Genomic DNA, 21236 nt, shown 5'->3' on the forward strand with positions numbered 1-21236 from the left:
GTGTGTGTGTGTGTGTGTGTGTGTGTGTGTGTGTGTGTGTGTGTGTGTGTGTAAGGAAGATGTGGGTTAACTTAACACTGTTTCATAATAACATGTAGGTGTTTTGTGATATAAAAGTTGATGAAGACAAGAATGCAATAACTAAAGCCCATGAAATGTGAATTGAGTGGGCACGGAACCCAAAGGGATCTGCTAAAGATATTCATAAAAATCTCTTAAAAGTCTAAGCTGTTGAGGGGGTGGTTCTAAGCTGACATATGGAATTGTTTTAAGAAGGTCATACCATGGATCATTTAGCTATTTGATTTTGAATTTTAGGACCCATTTAGGTATCAAAAATATTGAATTTTACTACCATAGCCCATAGAAACGCATTGACTAACACATTCAAAAATGGCAAGAAACAGTCAATCAATAAATCATAAGGAAAAGGAGATATGAAACCTCAGGAAATATCTGTATTTATTTGACACATATTTAACACCTTATTTTTGTTGGTTTTAAACTACCTCCATACTTCAATTAATTTGTATGGGTTGCCTTTAGATAAGTCCTGTGACTCTTGTGGGGATCGTAGAACAAAACGGAGAACACAATCATCTTTGTGAGTCTCCACTTTCTATAGAGTTTTTTAGGCCAAACCGTTCGGATGCTACAGAGGTTTTTGTGAGAAGACAGATTTTCGGGATGTCTCGTGGTCTGACAAACAGCACTGTAGCTCTGTCACTTTCCACCGCAGATGCGGAAAGTGCAACATATGCGGATTGAGACGCAGCCCATGCAAAAAAAATGATAAATCTAGCTTAAACTGACAGATTTTTATATAGATTGGTGCGTCAATAGACTCTAGGGGGTTTTAAGGAACTCTAGTGTTTACAGCCGACCACGCCACATTATAGTGTCCTGTCAATCTTTTAAGAGCACAGGGGAAGGTCTGCATACTAGCTTTGCGCCAGATTTGTTTCCATTTTAGCCAACTCATGCAAAAGACAAAAGATAAGGATAAAACACAAACAGATCGATCTACCAGTCAGCTATGGCATAAATGCCACAAACATGGATGACTCAAAATGGAGACATTGCATAGAAAATCGAATATTCCACCGATACTGATTCAACTGGGAAATGGACAGATACAGTATATTTGAAACACTACAGGGATCAACTTCTAATCTGCTTTTAGCTTTTAGCAGTTCCCAACAGCAGCACCAGCAGCAGCTGTTGACTGTTTGACTCCAGCAGTTTATTTTGCTCTCAGACAAACATGTTGTTCTCTTTAGGAGCTCAGTATGTCAGTTATGCGGTCTCTGTAGTGGCCATGGTGGATTTTCACTGGTAGTAAAATCTGTTGTGTTGCCCACGTCAAGGCTTCTCCTCTTTCCTTTTCTTTCTTTCTCTTTGACCTCTCTCTGCTAGTGGAGGCTGCTGAGGGGAGAACAGCTCACAATAATGGCCGGAACGGAGCAAATGGAATGGCATCAAACACCTGGAAACCATGTGTTTGATGTATTTTATACACCACAGATTCCGCTCCAGTCATTACCACGAGCCCGTTCTCCCCAATTAAGGTGCCACCAACCTCCTGTGCTTTCTGCCCATTCAAAGGCAGTGTTCTCTATCTCCAGCAGTCTGTTTCTCTCTGGTCCTCTCTGTCAAACTTTTTCTGTTACCTCTCTACCCCAACCCTCCCTCTTCCCCTTCCCTTCCCCCTCTCTCCCTCTCTTGTCTGTCTATCCTACCCAGGCCTATAGCTGGTGACAGCAGAGTTCACAGTTGCAGTGTTTCTCTGTGTACGCCCCATGCTTACCCTAACTCTAACCCAAATACAGCTAATTAAATGCTTTTTATACACTGCCTACCTGGCTGCCGCAGAACTGTGGGTTTACCACCGAACCTGCTTTCACTCACACTGGGAAGGCCAGGAAAAGGAAAAGGACAAGTGCACTGGGATGGATGGCACAAAGCTATCTCTCAGTTTGACATTTGGTGAAAGGAATACGAAAAGTTAAGATGACACAACTCTAAGAAAATATTTTCTACCTGGAACCCAATTTTTTTTTTTCTAGAACCAAAAACAATTCTCCGAGCTACAGGGACAGTCAAAGAACCATCTGTTCTAGGTAGACCCTTTTCTAGTGTATAGCCTAGATAGTGACTTATTGGGTGAAAATGTGTTTGTTTTATATGTTTAATCAATATAAAAAGTATGCAAGCGTGAGCCTTAAATAAATTAACCTGCAGCATTACATATTATGAAAAGATTTGCACCAAAAGCATTCCAATTCAGTTAACACAGTAAAGAATAAAGTAAACTGCATCAAGTTACATTTTCTTGGCTGGTATCAAGATAAAATTACAAAAGCCAACTTGAAGGCCTTCATGTAATAGTAAATTAAAAACAGAAGAGAGAAATGTTAACTAACTCAACTGTATTTAGTTTTGTGTATCAGTTCTACTGTAGTGACAGTATATTGAGAAAAAAATGGTTAACACATCAGGATATGACTACCTGCACAATAATAAAACAGCTAATTAAATTGTAAAAACTAAGATAAACGTTCATACACAACTATGTATTCAAACCCGGGCCTTGAGGTCCACTGTAGAGCTACGGACCTCAAAGTCTACAGGAAGGTTGTGATTTGGTCAAACAGTACCAATATTGTGATAATATAGATGTAGGAGACATTTGTCCAGACAGACCAACAGTCAAACAGATAACGCAGAACTCTTTTCAGTCATTCTTTCCCCTTTCCTGGGACGCGGGTATTACCGGACCAAGCATATGTTGGGGTTTTAGGCTGGGTTTCTGTACAGCACTTTGAGATATCAGCTGATGTAATAAGGGCTATATAAATAAATTTGATATGTTAGTCATTTTAAATCATGGACAGACAATAATAATGTAATCTTAATCAGAATTAATTCATACAAACTTTGAGTAGCTAAATTACTAGTAATCCACATTCATAAACTAACAAATGACCTAACAGTTGATTGTATCCATACCATTTTAATTATCCATTGTTAACTGAACGAAGTTGGTTGCCTTGGTGACACCTGTCCTGCTCTCAGTTGCTATTGACTGTTGGGTGTGGTAAGGGTGATGGTCTTCTCCTGGTTGTGGTGTATTTTGGGTAGTGTAGTCAACAGCAGGTCAGGGCGGTGGACAGGTATAATTCCGTGAGTCCTCTAGTGTTGTGGGGCAGGAGTCCCTGGACCCACCAGACCCCAGGCCACCCTGAGAAGTCTGTTCCCAGCTCTGAGCCCTCTTCGCTGGGCACCAGACTGGGCCAACGCTGGGCCCTGAATGGGCCTAGACAAAGTTATTGGAGATCTGCCGTTGGTGCTCGAACAGGTCCTCAATCTCTGCACTGTACGCATCACCTGGTAGAAGAAACAACATACAGTTAGAGAGCGAACGAGAAAGAGAGAGAGATTGAGGAAGAGAGACAGAGAGAGAGAAAGACAGGGATAGAAAACAAGAGTGTGAATGTGTGTTAACAAGAGTGAAATAACTTCCCATACCTGCGTGACATCCATACATGTATGCTCTGTGTCCGTCGTATTTGCATCGACATCTCATCACGTTGTTCTGGAAGTCCGACTCAGCCATGTCTAACGAAGGGTTAACTTCCACCTGCAATATGACAAAGACAGCTTTATTAGAAAACAGAGGGAGGAGTTTATCATTTTGTCAGAGGGTGGACTTTAGCTTTCCTATTTAACAACATTTTCAGTGATCTATGTGTGGTTTCACCAATGATTGATCAAAACGTATTGCTGATTGCCCTTAATTGAGTGCATGCATTTGCTGTGACTTGGAGATCAGCTGTTCTTAATTGTATGAAGTTTTTTAACCACCCTCCTCCTGTGATTGTGGCTTCCCCTAAACTACTGTAGTTCACGCCCTCTGCCTCCTTTATAACCTGCGGTGCACTTGGAGTACAAGATGCAAGCTGTCAGTGCAAACTACAAAGGTCTAAGCTGCAGGGCTCTGGTTGGAGCTAGCTCCTAGTGGCGTCCGTCCTAACATAGTCTGCCCTGCGTTCAAGGTTGTCGCTTATCGTTTGTTTTTTGACATTCTCAATCCAAGTGCCACTCCCCGTGCTCCCATATGCTTGCGGTGATGGTATCTACACCAGGTAGATTTGTTATGATGATGAAATTATTTACAATGTAATTGATTTGCTCTTAAAGTGTCAGTAGCGCGATTGTAGTCCTAGGTATTCTAATTGTTTTGAGTGGTGTGCAAGCCACCATCCAGGTATGTATTGATTGCTATCTATATTGGTAAACAGAAAGAAATTGCCAGTTGGTTTGTAATCTTGTAACTGAAGAATATTGTAATAAAAATATATATTATTGATCAAGTGTTGCCTGGTCCATTGCATTGCTCATGACCCAGCTCAATAGGTGGCCTGTCACAAACCTGTGTGTCTTCATAAGGTTGATGTGTCCCCCTCTCATTTAACAGAAACTGCCATTTAAGGTAACCATAGTTGGCAGGTGTTACAATTTCATTCTTACCCCTCAAGTCTCCCCGCCGTACCAGACCCGTTGCGTGGAAGAGAGCGGAGTAATAGCCTGCGTCCCAAATAGCACCATATTCCCTATGTAGTGCAGTACTTTTGACCAGGGCCCATAGGGCTCTGGTCAAAAGTAGTGCACGATATGGCAACTAGGGTATCATTTGGGACACACCCATAGAGTAATAATATGTGCAGAGTGCGCTAGCATCCACCGGCATAGCGACATCTGAAATAAAGATTAGTTGGATGTAAAATTGTTAGATGGTCTCTGTCATTAAAAGTCAGTCATGGTTGGTATTGTTTTTTATAGTCAGTCTTATTCGTTTCCATAAAAAAGTGGGATGGCTTTTCCATATTTCAATAGGAGAAATAAATAGAGTACTTTTCTCTCCATATAGAGGGACGGATGGATGAGATCCCCATTTGCTCTTTGAGTAACAATCAATTTATAGAGTTGTAAAGATGTATAATGTCAAGAACACCTTTTGAGTTGAGGACTTAAGCTGAATTAAAGGAGTCATTTAGTTGGAGGTTAAAAAGGTACAGTAGTTACAGAGTGCATTACCATGACTGTATACGTTTCTGTAATAGGTGCTATTCTGAGCTTTACCATGTTCTAATAGGCTGTTATTCACCAGTCTAACAGTCTACTTTCACAGCTGCTGACATAGCCATTCTCTTCTGTAAGCCCACACACACCGCGCGCACACACATGCGTGCGAATGCAGGAAAACACAGGCAGGCTAAAACACACATACACACAGTGATAATACTGAGAGCCCATTTTCCCTTATAGCCACTATGTAAACCTACTACACCCACTTTAAATACAGGCTGCAGCCAGTTACACAGGAAAGCAACTCTAAACTGCACCAACAAAAAAACACCAGAACAACTTTTTCAAGTTTGTGAATACACAAAGCCTAGCCTCTGTTGAAATTAGTGTTGGACTTTCATCTGTAGCCGGTTGGCTTGGGCCATCGGAATGTGTAACAGAGTGAGAAAAGGCCTGTAAGAACAGCAAAGGAGTTTTATGGGGGGAAATTAACTGTTTCTAATGGTGGGGGGATTCTAGTGGAACTATTCCTAACCCTGCGTGATTCAAGGACAGAGCTTCTAGATCTTTATTTAATGTCCGTCTCTCTCAAATGTAGAAATGTAGGTAGCATTATCGCTGGATGCAGAGAAAGCTTTTGATAGAATAGAAATGGTCGTACTTGTTCTATGCACTCTCTAAATTTGGTTACAGTCAAATCCCAGCAGTTTGATACCTGGTGTGTTACAGCTAATTAAAGCATTTGTCCAATTTTCTGGATAAAAGGTGAATTGGAGTAAGAGTATTCCTCTGAACCATCACGTATTTCTGGCCCACCTGGGTACTGGTTCTTTCCTTTGGAAACCACAAGCCATGACATATCTTGGGATAAGTATCAAGTCACCAGTTAATAAAATATTTGATCTAAAATGGACCAGGTCTCCTTAAAACCATTGGGGCCGACATTAAGAGATGGACATTTCTACCTTTATCACTATGGGATAGAGGAGAGGTGATAAAGATGAACAAACTCCCTAGACTATCTATCGTTCCTTATGTCAGCTATACCATTTCAGTTCCCTCAGCACTGGTTTAAAGAGATTAACAGTATATTTTCAAGTTTCTTGTGGAAAGAAAATAAACCTAAAATGAACCACAAAAAACTGTCCATGTCAAGAAACAAGGGTGGATTAGGTGTTCCTGATGTGTATTTGTACTACTTGTCATAATGCAAGATACCCACTGGCATGAGGCTATAAAAATGGGGAAATAGCAGGCTACTGGGAGTGGCTAGAGGAAGAAATTGTGACAGAACATAAGTCGATCTCCTTATCATCACTATGCTATTACCCCAAGTTCCAAAGCAAGAGAGATAATCCACTACTTGAGTTATCTTGTGAAGTAGCAAAGATACTTCATAAAAGGTTATATATCAATGGAGCATCCTTCCTTTCATCTACAACATGGAACAATCCCTTGTTTACCACAGGTGGGAAAGACACTGGCTAATATTACCTGGCAACGCCAAAACATCAGTCAGGTGAGGCAGGTCGTAAGGAACAGAGAGATCATACCATTCCAAGAGCTGATATCAGAGTTTGGCCTAAATAATATAGCATTTCTACGCTATTTACAGCTTAAATCAATTCTGAAGTGTATTTCCTCAAAGGGTATTGATGTGGTATCCAGCTTTTTCAACCTCTGTGGTATGTATGCCCTGTGATTGATCTTCATTTGAATAATGTCCAGCCATCAAAAGATTCTGGACTGAGGTAAAAAAAAAAAAAAAAAAAAATCTGAAATAGTGAATGTGTGTATCCCACTGTGTCCTCTAGTGTGCTTACTAGGGAGTAGGCTGGGTAATAGCCAAGTTAGAATCACACAACGCATTGCTCTGGCCCACTTTTTAGTCAAACGGACAATGCTTCTGAATTGGAAAGTGTGTAAACCTCAGTGTTTCAGCATGGACACTTGGTTAAAGAAGCAACCAGGGTCAAGCACCCTGCCCAAGGGCACAAGGACAGATCCCCCACCCGGTCGAATCAGGGACCCAAACCAGCCACCTCTTAGCCACTGGACCAAGCTCCCGACCACCAGGCCACCAACCATCCAAGATCCCACCCACAAGTCCCCCCCCAAAAACTCCCCTTCCATCCCACAAGCCACCATCCCCCTCCAACCCAACCAAAACCACCACCCACCCAATGCACCAACAACCAACAAAAATAACAAAAGAGAAAATTAAAAACAAACAAAAACAACAGAAAACAATACAAAAATAAAAAAACAACAAGAACAACAAAAATCAAAACTGCAAGGCCAACTGTATGCGTTTGTGTGCATGTTTGGCACTATTTACATGTGTGTGTCCGTGTGTGTGTGTGCATTTGAATGCAAGTATGTGTATGCATGTTTACGCACATACAAGCGCTTGCGTGGCATCAGCCTCAGGCAAACAGGCATTGGATGTAACAACGTTCCTTTTAAGTGTCAGTTAAACTATTTTTTTATTTAATTTTTTATCTGTGACCATCATTCTATCCCCCACCGAGCAACTTCACTCCCACTTGTCTCCAGTTCCACATCCCAACACTCAGTTTCCCTCAGCCCATCCCACTTATCTCTTCTGGCCACCCTCTTCGGATTTCTACATGCCAAATGTCCTTCAAATATGCTGTGATGTTTAAAATAGAATTTTAATCTATCAAATAGAATCCACAGACTGCGAGTGTTGTTCGGCATGAAAGCTTCCCCCTTTTTCCTCCAAACATAACGATGGTCATTATGGCCAAACAGTTCTATTTTTGTTTCATCAGACCAGGGGACATTTCTCCAAAAAGTACAATCTTTGTCCCATGTGCAGTTGCAAACCATAGTCTGGCTTTTTTATGGCAATTTTGGAGCAGTGGCTTCTTCCTTGCTGAGCAGCTTTTCAGGTTATGTAGATATAGGACTCGTTTTACTGTGGATATAGATACTTTTGTACCTGTTTCCTCCAGCATCTTCACAAGGTCCTTTGCTGTTGTTCTGGGATTGATTTGCACTTTTTGCACCAAAGTACGTTCATCTCTAGGAGACAGAACGTGTCTCCTTCCTGAGCGGTATGACGGCTGCGTGGTCCCATGGTGTTTATACTTGCGCACTATTGTTTGTACAGATGAACGTGGTACCTTCAGGCATTTGGAAATTGCTCCCAAGGATGAACCAGACTTGTGGAGGTCTACAATATGTTTTCTGAGGTCTTGGCTGATGTCTTTTGATTTTCCCATGATGTCAAGCCAAGAGGCACTGAGTTTGAAGGTAGGCCTTGAAATACATCCACAGGTACACCTCCACCTCCAAATGATGTCAATTAGCCTATCAGAAGCTTCTAAAGCCATGACATAATTTTCTGGAATTTTCCAAGCTGTTTAAAGGCACAGTCAACTTAGTGTATGTAAACTTCTGACCCACTGGAATTGTGATACAGTGAGTTATAAGTGAAATAATCTGTCTATAAACAATTGTTGGAAAAATTACTTGTGTCATGCACAAAGTAGATGTCCTAACCGACTTGCCAAAACTACAGTTTGTTAATAAGAAATTTGTGGAGTGGTTGAAAAACGAGTTTTAATGACTCCAACCTTGGTGAATGTAAACGTCCGACTTCAACTGTATGTTAGCACAGCTGAAATCTTTTCTGCTGATTAAAGAAGCAATAAAACTGGCCTTCTTTAGACTAGTTGAATATCTGAAGCATCAGCATTTGTGGGTTCAATTACTTTCTCAAAATGGCTAGAAACAAAGAATTTTCTTCTGAAACTCGTCAGTCTATTCTTGTTCAGAGAAATGAAGGCTATTCCATGCGATAAATTGCCAAGAAACTGAAGATCTCGTATAACGCTGTGTAGTACCCCCTTCACAGAACAGTGCAAACTGGCTCTAACCAAAATAGCAATAGGAGTGGGAGGCCCCGGTGCACAACTGAGCAAGAGGACAAGTACATTAGAGTGTCTAGTTTGAGAAACAGACGCCTTGGCCTCCCGGGTGGCGCAGTGGTCTAAGGCACTGCATCGCAGTGCTAGCTGTGCCACCAGAAATTCTGGGTTCGAGCCCAGGCTCTGTCACAGCCGGCCGCAACCGGGAGGCCCATGGGGCGGCGCACAATTGGCCCAGCGTCGTCCGGGTTAGGGAGGGTTTGGCCGGCAGGGATATCCTTGTCTCATCGCGCACTAGCGACTCCTATGGCGGGCCGGGCGCAGTGCACGCTGACCAGGTCGCCAGGTGTATGGTGTTTCCTCCTACACATTGGTGCGGCTGGCTTCCGGGTTGGATGCGCATTGTGTCAAGAAGCAGTGCGGCTTGGTTGGGTTGTGTTTCGGAGGATGCATGGCTCTCGACCTTCGCCTCTCCCGAGTCCGTACGGGAATTGCAGCGATGAGACAAGACTGTAACTACTACCAATTGGATACCACAAAATTGAGGAGTTAAAAGGGGTAAAAAAATATATATTTAAAAAAAGAGAAACAGACGCCTCACAAGTCCTCAACTGGCAGCTTCATTAAATAGTACCCGCAAAACACCAGTCTCAACGTCAACAGTGAAGAGGCGACTCTGGGATGCTGGCCTTATAGGCAGAGTTGCAAAGAAAAAGCCACATCTCAGACCAATAAAAATAAAAAATTAAGATGGGCAAAATAACACATACACTGGACAGAGGAACTCTGCCTAGAAGGCCAGCATCCCGGAGTCGCCTCTTCACTGTTGACGTTGAGACTGGTGGACCCGCACATTGACATTGACTCTGTACCGGTACCCCCTGTATATAGCCCAGCTATTGTTATTTACTGCTGCTCTTTAATTATTTGTTATTCTTATCTCTTACTTTTTTTCAGGCATTTTCTTAAAACTGCAATGTGTTAAGGGCTTGTAAGTAAGCATTTCACTGTAAGGTCTATCTATACCTGTTGTATTCGGCGCATGTGACAAATAACATTTGATTTTATATATTTTGTATGGCACCGCTATTTTTGTTGTCTTTGTGAATATAGATAGATAGATAGATAGATAGATAGATAGATAGATAGATAGATAGATAGATAGATAGATAGATAGATAGATAGATAGATAGATAGATAGATAGATAGATAGATAGATAGATAGATAGATAGATAGATAGATAGATAGATAGATAGTAAAAAAAAATGATGTAATGTTCTGGGTCTGTGTTCACAAAGTTCCTCGATCTAGGATCAGGCACTCCTTGTCTTATTTAACTGATCCTAGATTCTAACTTCTACATTTTTTGTAATTTAGCAAACACTCTTATCCAGAGTGACTTGCAGTAGTGAGTACAAGCATTTTCATACATTTTTTCGTACTCCGAGACACTTTGTGAATACAAGCCCTGAATGGTGCACCCCACTGAATAGGCCCGGAAGTTTGAATAACTGTAGATTGTACAACAAAACTATAACTTCTACACTAGTTACATGCATCTGGGCAATTTCACGGTAAGGCAACAGAGTGATACTGAGACTCAGATTTTTCAAATGTATGTCAAGCCACAACCAATGATTGCAAAGTTAAACAAACCATACAACTGCACAAAGACTACTTTTAACAATTTCCACTATCATTTTACAAAAATAAATGTACTTGAAGAACAAGTTTGTGCTGTTTATGCCATCATTCTGTTATCCAACTTTGCATCTACACTGTTCTTCAAGTAAATTCGTTTTTGTAAAATTTTCTGTGGAGAAAGTTGTATGGTTTGTTTAACTGTACAATTATTGTTTTTTGTTTGACATACATTTTAAAGTGAAAAATCGGAGTCACAGTGTTACTGTGCAATTGCCCATCTCTATCACTCACCCCTGTCCTCATCTTCCTCCTAGTCTCCCAAGCACTCTCCTCATCCTCTCTTCTTCTCATCCTCTCTACTTCTCCTATCCTCTCTACTCCAATCCTCTCTTATTCTATCCTCTCTTATTCTCCTCCTTTTCTCCCCATAGCTGTGGCAGGGCCACCACCTGTAATTAAGCCCTGCTCTACATGCCTAAAATACATATGTCTGTGTGTGTGTGTCCGTGAACATGTGTGTGTGTACGTCTATCACAGAGGCATGCAGGGTGATTAAATAAAACAGGCTGTGACACTTAGAGTGTGTGATGAAACAGGGAACCGTCTTCACTGTAACCTCTCAACTGACTTCCATGGCTTAGGTAGCACAGTCTTTAGGGAACAAATTTTACCACAACCCCCCTCTCATTAGCAGGGAGTAATTAGGTAGTACCAGTAATTACAGGGGTGCTAGTTTCCCTGTAACCCCCCTCTCATTAGCTAACAGATATCAGTGAGTTTTACTGGGGGAGCTAGTCTCACCATAACCCTCATTAACAGATAGCGTGTTTCACTGTAGCAACGTTTACTGTTACCCATGGCTTTCCCATGGCTGAGATATAAAAAGAATCGAGAGCCTAATTGGCCCCTGGGACGGCATACTGGGATTAGTAGCCTGAGACAGAAGTGGTGGCTGATGGGAGTTGGAGTATTTGATGTATCCTGATGTGACGCCCACAAGGACACTGCTGATGAACATGAGACAGGGTCATGACAGAAAGGGAGTGTGTGTGTGTGTGTGTGTGGGGGGAGGTAATACAACATAGCTGTCTCTCATGTTATCACATATCACAGAGGGGGGTCTGCAGACCTCAGTCACAAACATGTCAAATACTTCAACATACTTAAAAAAAAATGTGCGTGGTACAAAGGACCAATGAGATAGTCTCAAAAGTGCAAACTCAAAGCTTAATCAAGAGCACCTGCGTGTGTGTGTGTGTGTGTGTGTGTGTGGGGGTGTGGGGGTGTGGGGGTGTGGGGGTGTGGGTGTGTGTGCCTGTACCTGGAAGATGTAGTCTCCAGGCTTGACATCGGTGATGTCGATCCACTGACAGTCGATGTCATGGCGATACGTATCCCAGCAACCCACTGAGATGCCCTGGTCACCCATGTTGTAGCAGGAGAAACGCTTATGCAGACCTGACACACAGACAAGAACAGTGACTTTACTCTTCAACTTGAGGTTTTTGGAGCCAGTTTCAGTGATTCAAATAAATAAAATAAAAACAGATTAACCATGGTCCAGGAATAATTCAGGTCATGGACAGCATATGAAGCCAAGTTATTTAAAATAAATCGTTGTTATAAATGTTAACAGCATGTGACATTGCTGTGGCATCCATGTTAATAACATGGTGTTATTACCTTCAGGGCAGTATGTATCCTCCAGACAGAAGCTGGCCTTGTGTCCCTCAGCTATTCTGGTCCCATTCAGAGTCAACAGGTCATAGTGGGTGAACACCTCAATGCTGTGGTAGTGCCTGGTAACACAGAATAATAGTGTGTGTGTGTGTGTTTCAGAATGACAGCAGTAGGTCCTCATGTCTGGTAGCCTAGTGACCTCACCACTAAAACATGGGGCAGGGTGTCAGAGTGACACCTCTCATAGAAGCTTGTTTTAGAACTTGATAGGTAGCACCGCTCACACACAGAGCTGTTTACACACTCACAGTGAATGGGGGGCATTGAAACTCACCCACACACACATTCATGCATTCACATGCACACACAGAGGAACGTATGCATGCAAGCACACACGCACACATGCATGAACTAAGACATGCACGAACATGTGCAGACACAAACACACCACTCTTGTGTTATTGGAACAGATTAAGAAAGGTGGGGCAGCCCTGTACAACCCCCAGACTGTGTAACACAGAGTGGCTCAGTCATATCTCAATGTATCTCATTAAGACACACAGAGTCATTACACACACACATTCAGTGGACAGCTAATGAATCTGGGTAGATGACAACATGCCGCCAGGCCACCCGCAACCTACTGCAACAGAATACACACATACACAGAACTCTACAGAGAACACACTGAGGAGGATTAAATGACTCCTTCCCTGATGACGACAGTCAGAACACACTCTCGTCATCTGACAAGAAATGGCATTAATTGGGGGCAAAAGTTCCTGACTTGATAGAAGACCAGGATAGAGGAATGTGTCACATGTATAGGTGGGGAAATGATGTAATTTATATCAAAGTAGCTGACCAACGACTAACTGCCACTAAGGCCATTCAACAAATACTGGTTTCTATGTGACCCTATGAGCCAGTTTTTATACAAACGCCATCTACTAACTTACGTTGAGGTCACAATAGGTTGAATGTTTTGTTAGTGTCAGCAGTATGAAAAGGGATGCTACGAAAGTGAGGCGGCATTCGCTTGCAACGTTCTGAACAATGACACCCACTAAGAGACAAGTACAACAGAACAGCAAAATGTGTATTCATAACATTATCAAAGCAAAGTTTTATGTGGGCCATACGTTTCCGTGAGTAAGGTTCTGTACAAACAGCAGTTATTGTACTTAATGGCAATGAGGTCATACCTTCACATGTTTTCTAACCTGTCACTAACTCAATTCAATTCAAGTCAATAAGACATTATTTCTCCCACACAGACCTCTAACCTGTCACTAACTCAATTCAATTCAAGTCAATAAGACATTATTTCTCCCACACAGACCTCTAACCTGTCACTAATTCAATTCAATTCAAGTCAATAAGATCTTATTCATCCCCCACAGCCCTGTAACCTGTCACTAACTCAATTCAATTCAAGTCAATAAGACATTATTTCTCCCACACAGACCTCTAACCAGTCACTAACTCAATTCAATTCAAGTCAATAAGACCTTATACATCCCACACAGACCTCTAACCAGTCACTAACTCAATTCAATTCAAGTCAATAAGACCTTATTCATCCCACACAGACCTCTAACCTGTCACTAACTCAATTCAATTCAAGTCAATAAGACCTTATTCATCCCACACAGACCAATTATGTTCCACAAGTGCCAATTATCCCATTACAGCTGTACAATGCAAGTCTGTGGTGATGGTTTCCATAATAATTCAACTTAGAAACATTTACCTGAAGCATGGTCAGCCAGAGCGACAACTTCCACTACCAACTACTTATAATGACTGACACCCACAGCTAACCACAACAAGCTGGCTGTGTTGATCTTGGACTAGGACTCCCACAGCCTCCCTTGGACTGTAACTAAGGTCGTTTTCCTGGGTTCGGTTTCCTGGAGCGTTTGTGAGAATTTTACTAAATATATTTTGCTTTCACTAAACCTGAAAATAGCTGTTTCTGAATGTGATTTGCGAGACGTACATTCTACATGACATTAGCAAGCCAGCTTGTTGACAACGGGAAAAAAGTTCCACACGACTCGCGCTACCTGGTACTCTGGTCCTGGATCTTGGACCCACTACTCACGCAGGTACAGGATTCATTTCAGCCAGGGTTTATAGCATGGATCAGGCTACTTAATGCCCCAGAATCCAGATCATAAAGGGGATATGTGAAATCTCACTAACTCCTACATATCATATACAGCTGGGAATTGCCAGAGACCTCACGATACAATTTTATCACTATATTTACTTACCTATAATATATGTATTGCGATTCTCACAATTCTATATGTATTGCGATTTGATACGGTGATTTTATTGCGATTCAATGTTCCAAACATATTGCTCACCATATGTCTGCTGCAGAGGGACAAGAGAGAGCCATGAGAAAATACAAGTGCTGAAAACAATTTATGAAGGAGCTATGAAGGAAAAATAGTGGAGTTTTGGGGCAGGTACAGAAAACTAGTGCAAAAATAATACTAAGCTTTTGTGAAAACAATACGATACAATATATCATAAAAAATGATATCCCCATATGTAACTGTATCAACCACATCCCCTCCATAGAGGTCAACCACATCCCCTTCATAAAGGTCAACCACATCCCCTTCATAAAGGTCAACCACATCCCCTTCATAAAGGTCACCCACATCCCCTTCATAGAGGTCACCCATAAAGGTCACCCACATCCCCTTCATAGAGGTCACCCACATTCCCTTCATAAAGATCACCCACATCCCCGTCATAGAGGTCACCCACATCCCATCCGTAGAAGTCAACCATATTCCATCCGTAGAGGTCAACCACATCCCATCCATAGAGGTCTACCACATCCCATCCGTAGAGGTCAACCACATCACATCCATAGAGGTCAACCACATCCCATCCATAGAGGTCAACCACATCCCATCCGTAGAGGTCAACCACATCCCCGTCATAGAGGTCAACCACATCCCATCAATAGAGGTCAACCACATCACATCCATAGAGGTCTACCACATCACATCCATAGAGGTCTACCACATCACATCCATAGAGGTCAACCACATCACATCCATAGAGGTCTACCACATCACATCCATAGAGGTCTACCACATCACATCCATAGAGGTCTACCACATCACATCAATAGAGGTCTACCACATCCTCTTCATAGAGGTCTACCACATCCTCTTCATAGAGGTCTACCACATCCTCTTCATAGAGGTCTACCACATCCTCTTCATAGAGGTCTACCACATCACATCCATAGAGGTCAACCACATCCCCGTCATAGAGGTCAACCACATCACATCCATAGAGGTCTACCACATCACATCAATAGAGGTCTATCACATCCTCTTCATAGAGGTCTACCACATCCTCTTCATAGAGGTCTACCACATCCTCTTCATAGAGGTCTACCACATCCTCTTCATAGAGGTCTACCACATCCTCTTCATAGAGTACAGTGATATAGTAATACAGCTCATCACAAGTATGGCAATAGAATATTCCAGCTACTACTAAGTATATGGCAAGGCATTGTAAAACTACAACTACCACAATCCCTACATGAAGTGAAACAGGACAACAAGTACAATACCTAAAACAAAAAATTGTAGAAGTACAAAGCCCCTGACCCCCAAAAAATACCTGTGACACTGGTGCCATGTCCAAGACTCCCTGGTAGCCCTAGGTCTATAGTCAGCCTGTATTATGTTCATTATGCCAAAGGCTGCAACTACCACAAATCATTTAGACATCATAAAACTACAACTCACACAACACCTCTTACCTATGACATGCGTGCCATGTCCAAGACTCCCTGGTAGCCCTAGGTCTGAAGTCGGCCCGTCCCATGTTCATAATCCTAGAGGAGAATCGTAGCAGGCGGCGGTGTCCGTAGGGCCAGTTCATTCTGGCAGCGGAGGATGACAGACAGTTCTCCTCGTTGGCACAGGTCAGCAGGTGTAGGGGTCGGTCCTCTAGGTAGACTGTCTCCTGAACCAGTTGGGCATCTAGTACCAGGTCAGGGGCAGCTAGGGGGCAGAGGAGAGGGGTGAGTGGTTTGGGGGTAATTTAGGCATGGATGGGGGTCAGGGGTGAAAGATAAATCAGGTATTACAGGAAACAATAGGTCAAGGGCCAATACAGGAAGGGGAGGGGTAGGTTAAAGCTAAGTGGGGAGGGGTAGGTTAAAGCTAAGTGCTAATATTGGAGTTCAAGTACTTCAGTTTCAAACCGTTTTCTCCCATTTCTTGACATTTGAACAGAACCCTTGGCAGGATCTGTTAAGATTACACAGTTGTAGAGAGCTAGCCAGGTGGACAGGTGTGCTTTGATAATGACTCACTCTCTGAACAGGTGACCCCTGCAGCATTAGTCCCACCCCCTCGGGGACAGTGTACGTGGTTGTTACGGCGACACTGTTGGATTGACAGCTCAGTTCCAACACAGTGGGTTCCACTCAACACCAACTCTGCTGCATTACGATCCCCAGCCCAATACCACGTCTCCTAGAGAGAGAGAGATGTTTGACTTTTGTACATTGCTTTTCTTTCCTCCGTCATCCTGTGAATTGAAAGAAACATGCTTTTTGAGAGTTTTTTTGTTCTACTTCATGGGTATTTCTACTATTGGCAAACATCCCTTTCATAAATACCCTCTGTACTGTAGATGTACTATAGATGTGTATATTTATATTCCTATTCAAAATCATCTATTTATGGATAGCTGAGATTTTTCCTGCACCACCCATCCACTCACAGACTAGCTTTTCTATAAACATAATGCAGATTGACACACACACAAGCACACACACAATTAACACACACTTCCACTTGGGGTATGGGTAGATACAGTCATTTAGCACTGTACAGTATTTAGCTGCTGAATGGTCAGGTGACGGTCAGCTGTGGAAATGGCGGTAGGTCTGCAAGTCAGTTACGTTATGACAAATTATAGCAAGTGTTAAAGAATTATTGTAAGGCATTATGTTGTATTGTAAGGCATTATACTGTACATGCATTATACACTCGATCATAATGCATTCATATAAATATATATATATATATAAATATATATACATACAGTTGAAGTCGGAAGTTTACATACACTTAGGTTGGAGTCATTAAAACTTGTTTTTCAACCACTCCACAAATTTCTTGTTAACAAACTATAGTTTTGGCAAGTTGGTTAGGACATCTACCTTGTTCATGACACAATTCATTAATTTTTTTGTTTTTGTTTACAGACAGATTATTTCACTGATGATATATATATATATATATATATATATATATATATATATATATATATATATATATATATATATATATATATATATTTACACAGTACCAGTCAAAAGACACACCTACTCATTCAAGGGTTTTTCTTTATTTTACTATTTTCTACATTGTAGAATAATAGTGAAGACATCAGAACTATGAAATAACACATATGGAATCATGTAGTAACCAAAAAAGTGTTAAACAAATCAAAATATATTTTATCTTTTGGATTCTTCAAAATAGCACCCTTTGCCTTGATGACAGCTTTGCACTCTTGGCATTCTCTCAACCAGCTCATGAGGAATGGTTTTCCAACAGTCTTGAAGGAGTTCCTACATATGTCCCTCAGAAAGTATTACTGAGTATTTCAGCTATCCGGTGATTTTTCAGGTTTGAGGACTCAGGGACACTCAGTGAGTTGATGGGTGAATTGTGGGAGTCAGGGTGTACTCTAAACTGAAATGGCACCATATTCCCACAATGGGCTCTGTCCAGAAGTTGTGCACTATACAGGGAATAGGGATTCATAGGTGTGTTTCCGTACCTGGTGTGCTCGGGATGCGAACCCCAGACCCAGCTGTCTACAGACCACCATGGCTTCGTTGATCCCCCAGTTCTCACTGCAGACTGACCCCCATCTCTTACGACCCCCTACATCCATCAGTACCTCCACACGCCCCTCACCTGGCTCCCTGCCCCCCGCCAATCGCACCTAGGGTAGGATGAGGAAGGAGGAGGGAGGAGAAGAAGGAGGGAGAAAAATACATTTCACTTCAGTATTTTCTCAACCTGTATGTTTCGCAAGTCAGATGTTCATAATTATAAATATCTAATGACTCTATAATAATTGAATTGGTATTATAAACTGGGTGGTTCGAGCCCTGAATGCTGATTGGCTGACAGCCGAAGTATATCAGACCGTAAACCACGGGTATGACAAGACATGAATTTTTACTGCTCTGATGACACTCGTAACCAGTTTATAATAGCAATATGGCACCTCAGGGGTTTGTGGTAGGCACTGGTATATTGGCTATATACCACACCCCCTCAATCAATCAATCAAATGTATTTATAAAGTCCTTTTTACATCAGCCGATGTCTCAAAGTACTGTACAGAAACCCAGCCTAAAACCCCAAACAGCAATCAATGCAGATGTAGAAGCACGGTGGCTAGGAAAACCTCCCTGAAAAGGCCGGAAGCTAGGAAGAAACCTAGAGTGGAACCAGGCTCTGAGGGGTGGCCAGTTCTCTTCTAGCTGTGCCGAGTGGAGATTATAACAGAACATGGTCTTATTGCTTAATTATATAATGTAAAGGTGTGTGTGTGAATGTGTGTGTGTTCTAACCGTGCTGTCCAGGCCAAGCTTGGGGATGTTACAGCGTACTGAGGCATCCTGGGTGTGTTTAAACGTCCAGAGAGGGACATCTTGGAAGTAACAGTCTAGGATAGACTTCTCTGTCCCCAAACACTGGACACTGTTCATATGGATAGGACCAGTACCTAGAGAGAAAGAGGGAGAGGGAGAAGAGGGAAGATGAGAGCATGAACACACCACACCAAACATACATCTCTCTGTATCTTGTATGGTACTTAACCTAGACCCGAGGGCATTGCAATGCAATCCCCCTAAACGGCCCGTATCTAATAGACACACCCACCTACACCCACAGTAGTGAAAGCTGAGGTTAAAGAGAGATAAACAGATAACGATCTCAGCCATTTGTTTGTGTGAACCGATTGTGTCTTCCCCACCACAACAGAACCCCAACAGCACCCCATCAACAAAAGGTTCCTATCTGTACTTAAGCAACAAAAGGTTCCTATCTCTATCTCTCGCTGTCTGTCTGTCTGCCAGAGGAGATAACAAGACTGTACCTCGAGTACTCCAGAGATCCGACACACATCATTACCACCATTTTGTACTTTAAAAAAAAACAACAACAAAAACACCCGCCACCCAGCCAGTACTTTTCAGAATAAAACGTCACTGCTCATTGGTAACTTAGCCATCCGCTACAACCCCCTGGCGAGCAGAGAACACGTGCAAGCAAGAACAGAGCCAAAGCTGAATTGGGAGATAAAATACAGTAACACTTGAGTCCATAGATTGGTGCTTCTAACTGTAAAACAACCTGTCAATGTGATGAAGGAAAGAAAGTGGGAGAGTACTCAAATTTAGACAGTAGGCAAGTACATTAACTTTTATTGATAAGTGTGAAAAGTAACATTGAGATAATGAGGAAGTACATTGAGAAGAGTTTTTTTTTTTACAATGTTTAGAGAAATTAAAAGGAGGTGTAAGCTGGGAAGATATTGAGTGACCACAAAAATAACACACAGGTGGTCTGACCAAAAAAATCTGAGAGCAAGAGAGCGAGAGAGCTGAGAGAAAGCAGGTTGGTGATTGCATAATCAGGGATGGGAAACTCCAGTCCTCGGTGGCCTGATTGGTGTCACACTTTACCCAACTAATCATGATCTTCACTTTAGAATGTAATTAGTTTAATCAGGGTTTTCAAGGAATGGGCAAAAAGTGTGACACCACTCCAGCACCCGAGGACTGGAGTTGCCCATCCCTGTTCCAAATTATAGATTGTAGGCCTCCATCCATATTGGTAACAATGACTGGGTATACATCCACCCACATTAAATAGACTAAAGAAAACCCACTCCCTGAACCAACTGTCTCTATATGTGTGTGTAGAAAACCACGTAAAATACCACTTAGTAGTAGGTAGATCAGAACAACCACAGTTTAACTTATCAAGACCAACACAGCTTCTGTGGATTGTGGATCTTCATTTAAAAAAGCACATTTTAGCTGATTTGGGCAATAGTTCCGTGAAAAAAGGCGGGTACGAAATAGATCCTGAGAAACTGATTACAAGGAATCTTGCACACAAGCACACACTAACGAGCGACCACACACACAAACGTTGATGTATACCACCTCCCAGAGTAAATAACATATAGTAGTAAAAATACACCAGTGTTCGTCAGAATAGGAAACAGAGGCATTGTCCCTGTAATTTAAACCAATGATGATGATGATGAGAGTTCAAATGGCAGCTGATGAGTTTAGACATTGGTTTCAGTTTTTGACTCAACTTTACCAATGATTAAAGTAAAGTTGAGTGCTATAAACAGTCAGCAAATGTAAAATTCACTCCCACTAATTTCCCATTCACTGCAGTGTACTTTGTGCAGTTCCTGCTGTATCACACCTGTGTGTGCATACATTCAATTATCTCCTTTCAAGGTCTCATTTTCAGAGGAGAAATGTTTTTGTGTAATCTTTAGACTAGTCCTCTTTCCCTGTGAGGTACAGTAGATCTGGTCTGTGAACCCTGTCATATCTCATATCCAGTCAGAGCTCTGCGTGTGCGTGACCTTACAGCGGCTGATTTGCATGTGTGGTAATCCCTTTGACAGACGGTGCAGCGGAAAAAAACATGGCTGACGTATGGTAGTAGAACTCCCAAGAGGATGAAAGAGGCCTAGCTCTGATAGCGGTAGTGAAAGAGGCCTGTATCTGTGGTAGATGGTTATGGATGACTGGCTATCAGGATGGCTAGTTCTATAGTTGGTGTCTCACATTAACACATTAACATACTCACATTAAA

The 21236-nt window shown here is 42.1% G+C and overlaps 1 protein-coding gene across 1 annotated transcript in view; it reads right to left on the reverse strand.

Annotated features, from left to right (window-relative positions):
* Positions 1-3316: 3316 nt before the first annotated feature.
* loxl4 (lysyl oxidase-like 4) overlaps positions 3317-21236 on the reverse strand; it is a 56805-nt gene continuing 38885 nt past the window's right edge. The window contains exons 7-14 of the mRNA XM_038990875.1: positions 18959-19113; positions 18154-18321; positions 16673-16835; positions 16115-16358; positions 12313-12428; positions 11951-12087; positions 3529-3640; positions 3317-3387 (exon numbers count right to left, since the gene is read on the reverse strand). Of these exons, the coding sequence (XP_038846803.1) occupies positions 3317-3387; positions 3529-3640; positions 11951-12087; positions 12313-12428; positions 16115-16358; positions 16673-16835; positions 18154-18321; positions 18959-19113 (1166 nt within the window). The remainder of the gene's footprint in view (positions 3388-3528; positions 3641-11950; positions 12088-12312; positions 12429-16114; positions 16359-16672; positions 16836-18153; positions 18322-18958; positions 19114-21236) is intronic.

The sequence above is a fragment of the Salvelinus namaycush genome, chromosome 4 (assembly GCF_016432855.1).
Source record: "Salvelinus namaycush isolate Seneca chromosome 4, SaNama_1.0, whole genome shotgun sequence".
NCBI classification, from domain to species: Eukaryota; Metazoa; Chordata; class Actinopteri; order Salmoniformes; family Salmonidae; genus Salvelinus; species Salvelinus namaycush.